The 9,311-nt window shown below is 41.8% G+C and overlaps 1 protein-coding gene across 1 annotated transcript; it reads right to left on the bottom strand.

The window, feature by feature from the left end:
• Positions 1–7,541: 7,541 nt before the first annotated feature.
• Positions 7,542–8,411, bottom strand: LOC138337357 (uncharacterized). The gene has a single exon (XM_069287267.1). The coding sequence runs from the start codon at positions 8,409–8,411 to the stop codon at positions 7,542–7,544; it is 870 nt and encodes a 289-aa protein (XP_069143368.1).
• Positions 8,412–9,311: the final 900 nt, after the last annotated feature.

The raw sequence follows: 9,311 nt of genomic DNA, 5'->3' as shown, positions 1-9,311 counted from the left end.
TATTACTTTGATACATCATAAACCCAGAAGTGACTAAAACAAAAAGCCATGGATCAAAAATCTTAAAACATAAAAAATATCATTTTTTGGGATGGAAGAAAAGTCGAAAGAGTATCATAAAGAGGAAGACAATACCTTTTTCCGGACAGCAGTTGAGACTTAAGTAATTTCTTAAGTCAGTATCTTAGTGCCAACCTCGTATGTTGTCAATCTTCAATTTCCCCATGCTGGGCGAAAGGTAGTTGTAGAGGAGCAAAAAGCCATTTGACTGCAAGGAGAGGAGCACTCCTAGACGAGGAAATAATGAGATTTCCCCACTGAAGTATAATTCCGTGGACTTCGACGGACAAAATTGATACGTTCAAACTTACTTCTCAAATAAGAACTAATGAGGTTGGGATCGTTCCCACGACGAAAATAGTTCATACTTAACTTCAATCTATTATTTAGTCCATTATTTCCTTGGAAAACAAAGACAATAAAGGGATTTTTTTATTTCTAAATGAATGAAAATAATTATCTAAATCAAAGTAGACAACTAACAAATTCAAATGTTGGAGTTTAATCAGTTAATAAACGTAACTAGTATTTACGTGTTCCCCACAGGTTCCTAACTTAATAATTCTAACTATAGTAATTCTTTCCTAGTACCTTGCATGTAATGTTATAAATTATGTATTTCTAAATTGGCCCGGCATCTAGAAAATTTCACTCCGCAACTTGGACCGGCTACATGTGTTGCTATACTAACCCTTACCTTTACCTCATATTAAGCATCGTATTTGATATTTGACTAAGTTATTACCTCGTACCAATCAACACTAGCCTATTAGATAGTATACACTCAATCTATATTGATAATTCTTTTCCTATTATATACCTCCTTAGTCCTGCAAGTATCATTAAGGCAAAATCTAGCGTTGGCCATCCGTTAAAAAGACTTCTAAGCGAAAGAGTTATCAATACATGCAGTACACTATTCTAGAATTGTTATTTTAGTTAGGTTTTACCTCATTATTCGCCTATGGTTCCCACAACCCTAGTTATGGAGTTCAGTTACCCATAGTAATAATCACAATATTCATATATATGATATTTGAATTCATGCACTTACTTAAATGAGAAAGAATAAATCAGAAATTTACTTGATTAATCGACAAAATCACCAACAATCAACTCCAGAGAAAAGTGTAACAATCCAAAGTGTAATAATCAAAATAATTTCCTCACAAAGAATATAACATAAAAGTGTATAATAACCAAGAGTCTAACCCCCCCCCCCAAATGATGTTTTTTGAACTATTTATAAAAAACAAAAACCTAATCAAAGAAGAACTCTATTTGTTGAAAATCTGTCGAAACGCGGTTGGGTCGACGGACCTCGCGACGGGTCGTCGTGGTCACACGGGTCATCATGGACTCCGTCATCTCATACTTTGAAAATTCTTCTGCTGCTCTCTTCATTACCCTCGACGGTAGGTATGACGGATCATCACAGGCACAACAGTCCGTCGAGGGTCTCCATTCCATAACACTTAAAATCTTGGAATTTGGTACTAGGACTACTTCTCTAAACTTCATGACGAACCAGAATGACGGACTGTCATGGCTATGACGGTCCGTCATGCACTTTGTAGCCCCACACTTGGTCAGACTTCCCTATTTTCTTTAAGCAGCTTCACTACGATGCCAACTACGGACCATCAGAGGCACGATGGACCGTCACAAGCTCCATAGGTGGTACTTTTCTTCATTTTTGGCTCAAAAACATCCGCGTCCATCTTTAGACAGATTTCCTGCATATGAAGAGAAACTTACATAAAAATTAATACAAAAATGCTTTTGGACACACACTAAACTTAAAGAAAAAGTATTAAAAATATTGTGAAACCAGGGTATATCAACACCCTCAATTTAAATTCGTTCTTTGTCCTCAAGAGACGCACTGTGACTCACTACAAAATCTTTGTACAATAGTATCCATGTTTTATCTTTCACGATCATTTGGCTATCAAAATTATCGGTCTCATCATATTTATGCATGCTATCACTATTAGGCTTGAATTATGTGGAATCATACCTTGACACAGACTCACCATGCACTAACACCTATCCTCTTCAATATCTCACCGAGGTGCTAATATTTCTGGTATTTCAACTAGTGTCCTCACTTCAACATAATATCCTCATTTTTCACACAATAATTTTAGTTTGAGTATAAGGATTACTTTTCAACACTCACTCTCAGTTAAGATTCACAACTCATTCATACATATTGCCATAAGCTTGACCTTATTTTCACTGCTTTAAGTTCGCTATTCAACTTTTAGGATCACAATAGGACTTTCTTAGCTTGTCACATAGTCTCAGGGTCAGGTAGGTATATTTAGGTTACTTTAGTGACTTTTTTCCCTTCTTGATACATCGGCTAAACATACCACTTTTTATCATTTTATTTCGTCCAGTTTCTTATATTCTTTCACCTTACTATTTTCTCTTCTTTCTTCATTTGTGTAGGTGACTCTCCTCTTTACTTGCTTGTATTTATTGTATTTTTTTATTTAACTTTTGTTTCAACTGATTCTTGAGTCACCTTACTTTTGTTTTGTCTCTCTCTTTGTTCTTTCAACCCTACTTTCCAGAGCATTCCTTATAATAGTCACCGTCAACTCATGGCTTTGCCATGAGTAAACACAATACCCAAAGTTGGGTCAGGGCCATTAAAAGGTTGTTTACTGCATTAGCCACCCTAAACTTATGCTTTTGGCATAAGCTCAGGGGCGCATGTCCAAGGAGGGACCAGGGCCAACATATTATTCCCAGAAAAGAATAGTTGGGGTGAAAAAGCAAGTCTAGTTTAAACTCAAACCAATTGGATCAATGAAGGATTAGTTTCATTTGCTTTTTTTATTTAGGCTAAAAATGGGCTAGATTGAACAAAGGCCTATGATCATTTCCTAATTGTTTATTACAACTTACTTTTAGCAGGACTAACCGGGAAAGTTCTAGCTCAGTACAAATTGTGGACTATTCAATTCTTCCTCACACTCACTTGACATCTCATTACTATACCAAATTATCAGACACCTTGTTCGAATTTTAGACTTAGGGTCATGCAGTGGTGTATCTCTATGTCATGCTTAGAGCCACAAATTTATCAATTACTATGCCTAGTCATGCATCATTTTCATTTCATCAGGATATCATTTTAACCATCCTGCTTCAGAGTTAAACTATGCACACAAGATATAGACATGCTGGTTCAACAGTAAAAATAATCAGTCTCTTGGGAAAAAAGAACACAGGCAAGAAAAGCCCAAAAGAGGATAGTGAATTGGAATACTCAAAATTCACCCTAGCACTCAATTTCCATTTACCCCACCCCCAAGATAAAGTCATGCATTGTCCTTAATACATAAAAATATTGAAATATGAGAGTGGTAGGTGAAGAAAACCTGGGGCGCAAAGCACTGATGATCAACAAGCTGGTGGGTCCGGTTTCCCGCAACCCACTACCTCTGTAATCTGGACACCTCAGTTGTGTCCTCATAAGCAACAGCACTATCAAAAGTGCCTCCCACTATCTCCGCATTTTCGGAGTTAGATTCCCCAGCATCTAACTCTACAGCCCTCATTTGACGCACCTCTTCATTAGCCAGAGAAGCTCTCCTCGCAGCCTCCATCTCACGGTGCTCCTTCTTATGTGTTGTAGCCTCATCCTCCTCGCGACCCCTACGCCTCTTGGCATGCTCTCGAGGGGGAGGTGGTGGAATCTCAAAAGTGGCGAAGAAGGCCTTTATCACTGTCCTCAGCAGGCTCTACAGACGGGGCCTCAGAATCAGGAACCCTAGACTTTACGATCATATCAATGTCTACGCGAAGACTCTCGATCGCAGCCTGAAGGGTCGACCCATCCACCTGAGGGGCATGCCGGGCTAGCACCTGCAACTCAAAAGTGTCCAAGCGCTGATGAACCTCAACCATCTTCCACTCCGTGTGCTGGACCATTCTCCGCTCCAAGCGCTCTTCTGCCTCAACAATAGACTTTTGCATCCAAGGCTTGATGTGATGCAGAAGTGTATCCATTTGTGCATGTAGTTTCTGGACCCTAGAAAGTAGGACCAGAGCGGGGAAAGGGGCTGAGCGAGAGGAGCTCGGGGCAGTGCTACTACCCGAGATTGACTCGACCAGGGTAGTGTCAGTGGAAGCAGCCTGCGTAGCCGTGCGATCCTGTGCTACCGTATTGTCACCAAGTAGAGGCAACCGTGGACGGGGCCTTTCTGTGTGGAGCAAACTCATTGGCCTCATCCTTGATGAGGCCGATATCAATAGTGCCCAGCGGGGTCTTGAGCTGATCAATGTGCTAGATGGGCACACCTGCGAATCTGCATAAAGAAAAATATCATGCATGGGAAATGGTAAGTAGTTGTGACCTTAAAAGCCCTCTCATGCATGACCTCCTGTAGAATCAAAGGAAAGTCCACCTCAAATCCTGCTATCATTGCCGCCATAAGAACTGCACAATCGCATGTGACTATATTATCAGCGGCTGTGGGGGAAAGGCAGCGGCGGACAATCAACCATAAGAACTTAGCCGTGAAGGTCAGGTTAGACTTCTTGATGGTTCCCTTTGGGTCGGTTACCCAATCAGCACCCTCTCCATCAAAAGACAAGTGCAGGGCCATCCACCTCTTGGTGGTCTCTCTCAGCGATGGCTCACGCAAGTATTGGCCATCTTTGACAATTTGCCACCGGTAGTCAAACTCGGCGGTGAGAGGGGTCCGGTTAGCATCAACATCCTTGCCATATAGATACCGGTGGATGTCAGGCAGGGAGATATAAACCTGAATGCCAGGTACTCGAACATGTTCCAGTGGGGCCTACTTGGCAGGGGAAGCCCGCCTATCAATATGTGATCTAAGAGTAGCCACGTAGGAGGCGTAAAACTCTGAGACCAACTCTTCACTAGAACGCCCCAACGAATGCGCTGTATGCTCCAGTCGGTGTTTGGTGAAGAGATTGTGGATCTATGGCATAGTCGGGAGACTTCCCGTAAGGACCCACCTCTCCAATGGAAGGGTCCATGTCATGACTCCTTTATCATTCAAAATTTTGCGCCTTAATAAACTTGATAATGCCCATCGACACACCATCGATCGGGATTTTCGGCAACAGGGGTGAGAGCACGAATAGGTGAGCCGAGTGTGGATTCATAATTGTCAGCCTTATCAGACGAGACAGACTGTGGAGCTGTGGCGGGTGCAGGGACCTCAGGAGATCCGGAGGCTTCCTCCGACCATGAAACTCCTAAGGAGCCTGACATTCCTTCTTCATGAGTAGCTGACCCAGAAGGTGTGCAGATCAGTATGTGCTCCTCATCAGACTGGGAGGCAGTGACTACGCCCGACACCACCTTTTTCGGCATAACTCTAGAAGCACGTGCAGCTCGGGATGGGGTGGAAGTGCTTGGGGGAACATATTCGGGGTCACGCTTATCATCAGAGCCAATGACCAGGCAGGCAGATGGGGTGAAAGACTTCGATCGCCCATGTGCGTACACTCGATCTTGTTTTGGTGCCGTAATAGATAGTACCTGTAATGAATCAATATTAGTACTAGAAGTAGCAAACAAGACAAGCAAAATGACACAAAATAAATAAAAGAGTCAAGATGTATGACATTTCTATAGTAACAGTGAAATATGACGGACCAGGTGACGGCTCGTCGTGAGTACAACGGACCGTCATGGGGTCCATCATGTCTAACTTAAACTATGTTTATATGGAGACCCTTGAAGGAAAGTCTCTGACAGTTATGACAGATAAGCATGACGGACCGTTATGATGATGACAGTCTGTCGTCGATATCCATCGTGCGACACTTAAAAAAAGGATAAAGACCCTTAGGAGAGGGGTCTTTGACCGTCATGACGATTATGCAGGACGGACCGTCGAGTGTATGACGGTCCGTCGTAGATGTCCGTAAGAGGACACTTAGAAAAAGTGAGCGACCCTTAGGAATAGGCTCTCTGACAACTAGAACGGTTGTGCAAGACTGACCATAGTGGGTACGACGGTACGTTGTATGTGTCCGTTGGAGGACACTTTAAAAAAGTGAGAGACCCTTAGGAATAGGGTTTCTGAAAACTAGAACGGTTTTGCAGGACGGACCATCGTGGGAACGATGGTACGTCACATGTGTCCGTTGGTGGACACTTGGAGAAAATTAGACAGTGGGGTGTTGGGGATGTTGGGACGGATCTTATGACGGTCCATCGTGGATACGACGGTCCTTCATTAGAGTCTCGTTCTGTCATTCATTGACAGAACTGGGGATGCCACAATCATCCCCTATGACCCAAATGGAATTTTTAGTGTTTTAACCTACATTTGTCTATCCCAAATACCTAGTAAACTAGCAATGCTAAAGCACCTATTTTCTAGAGTTTTAACAAGGCATTTTGAGGATTCTCAACCTAGGATAGAAAGAATATTTTTTAAAGTATGAACCCATCAATAAGAAAAAGGCTAATACTAATTGATAAATTATAATGCAATATAAATGGGTATAAATCAGAGATACATACATGAGAATTTTAGAAAAACAAGAGAGGAAAGTACTTGGTGATCAAGTAGAGAACCACAGCAGCAGACTCCGACTAGTACAGAGTGGATTTATGGAATTTTGGAATTTGGGAAAATGATCGGTTGAAAGAGAGGTAGGAAATTGAAAGTTCAAGAGGGAGGGAAATGGGAGGAAGAGGGAAGGAAATGGGTGATATAGTGGAGTGGAGTTTGTGAATGTTAAGAATTTTTAAAAACCTCAACCGGGTCGGGTGGGGTATGCTTCATTAATGACGCGATGAGTCCCCGACGACTGTCCATCGCAGTTGTGACGGTCTGTCGATTGTTACATAGCGTGTGCCCTAGTTTTGAAAATAACTTAAAGATATACCTAGCACGACGGATTCATGCGATGGTCTGTCGCATGATGGGCCATCGATGGGTACGTCAGTGACTGCTGCAAAGTGATTTTCTGCAGAATTTCCTAGTGGTATGCGTGCAAATTTAAAAACTTATTAGTAGAAAATGCTACCATTACTAGAAACAAAAACAATTAGTATTAGGTTGCCTCCCAACAAGCACCTGATTTAACGTGACGGCACGATTGAGGACACTTGATTACTCAGACTTCATCTAGATGGTATGCCTCGATCACTTCATTTGCCTATTCAGCATGCCCGAAATAGATTTTTATGTATTGTCCATTCACCTTGAACCGCATACCCTCCTTAGTTTCCAACTAAACTTCTCTATGAGGGAATAGTAGGATAACCAAGTAAGGACCAGTCCATTTGGACTTGAGCTTTCCTGGAAACCAACGCAACCTAGAATTGTATAAAAGCGCCCAATCCCCAACTATAAACTCTCGTTTTTCACTTTGTAGGTCATGGTGCTTCTTCATCTTTCTTTATACGATATAGCAGATACCGATTGGAGCTCACAACTTTGCCTAATGGACCTACAAATGTTGAAGGTATCTTATTCATTGTTCAACCGAAATTTCATCTGCCCCTTTTCCATATCAACTAAGTCTCTACCCGTAGAAAGGAATGGCCTCCCAAGAATAATAGGCACTTCAAAATTGACTTCACAGTCAAGAATAACAAAGTCAGCCGAAAATATGAACGACTCCACTTTTACTAGCACATTATCGAGTATCCTATAGGCCTTTTTCACTGCTCGATCCGCCATTAGTAGCCGCATCGCAGTGGGCATTGGGTCACCCAAACCCAACTTCTTGTAAATCGAGAAGGGCATGAGATTTATGCTTGCCCCCAGATCATATAATGCTTTCGCAAAATGTAATGACCTGGCTGTACAAGGAAAAGTGAATGCACCCGGATCTTCTTTATTTTGTACAAGAGATCTTGTAGCAATAGAACTACAATGCTGCATTCTATTATCATCCTCGAAAGTGACCAATCTTTTCTTTCCAAGCAGATCATTGGTAAACTTGGCATAACCGGGCATTTGTTCTAGAGCTTCTACCAAAGAGACTTTGATAGAAAGGTTCTTCAACATTTTTATAAAACGTCGATATTTACCATCCTCGATCTTTTTCACTAAACTTTGAGGAAAGGGTGGTGGTGGTCTCGGCATGGGAATTACCTTTATAAGTACTTCCACATCTTTTCCAGTGATATCTTCTGCTTCACCACTACCCTCTACCACCTTATCATTATCCTTTCTCACCTTTTCCTTATTAGACGGCATAGGTGGGTCAATGGTTTTCTTACCACCCCGAGTTGAGATTACCATACAGTGTGCATCATTTTTCAGATTTTGGACAATGTTTCTAGGAAGAGTGACCGGTTTCCATGTGTTCACAGTCGCAGATAATTGGTCCATTTGCAACTCGATCTACTTAATCGATATTGCATGTGTATCGATTTTCTGCCCTTGCCCGCTAAATCACACTTTAACTCTTTAATGTGCTCATCATTAGCATCGAACCTCCACATCATTTTGTGCAACATATCCTCAACTCGCGCCATATTATCTCCACCATCCTTAGGACTAACTTCAAGATTTTGAAGAGGGACATAGGGCCCATTCTTATCATTTCTGTTACCATAGTTACCCTTTTGAAGTTGTTGTCGCGGTTGTAGTTTTCATCTTGGAAATAATGACCCTCACGGTTATAGTTACCATAGATCCGACCTTTGTTCCCTTGACCTTGGCGCCAATTATCTTGAATTGAGCCTTGGGCACTCGGTCGGAAACCCCCCATCTGCTCGTTTACCGCATAGGAATCCTCCGCATAATAGCATTCATCATTTGGTGGTGGTGGTTTGGTAAAGTAGTTAATTGCATTTATCTTTTCTGCACCCCCAGTGATATATTTAATACCAAACCAAGCTCAGTTCTCATCTGAGCAATATCTTCAAAAATCTCATATGTGGCTGGGTTGTGAGTGGATTTCACTACGAAGGTGTTTCTCCTAGTATCTGACTTCCTAGTACTCCAAGCTTTATTATTTTGGGATATTTTCTCTAACTTTTCAGCAATCTCAGCATAAGGACACTCCCTATAAGAACCACCCGCTATAGTATCCAACACCGCTTTATTATTATCATCCTGTCCTTGATAGAAGTATTCCTCTGTGACTCATCATCTATGTGGTGATTGGGGACGCTTCTAAAAAATGAGGTGAATCTATCCCAAGAACTACTAACTCACTCTCCTGGTAGTGCCACAAAGTTGTTCACTCAGTCTTTATGGTTTAGTTTCTTGGATACCGGATAGTAG

This window comes from Solanum lycopersicum, chromosome 7, assembly GCF_036512215.1.
Source record: "Solanum lycopersicum chromosome 7, SLM_r2.1".
Lineage (NCBI taxonomy): Eukaryota > Viridiplantae > Streptophyta > Magnoliopsida > Solanales > Solanaceae > Solanum > Solanum lycopersicum.
This window is presented reverse-complemented; position numbering and strand designations above follow the sequence as displayed.

What these genes read in the sequence shown, in the direction of transcription:
- LOC138337357 (XM_069287267.1), bottom strand. Translation starts at nt 8,411, where the DNA reads ATGGACCAATTATCTGCGACTGTGAACACATGGAAACCGGTCACTCTT.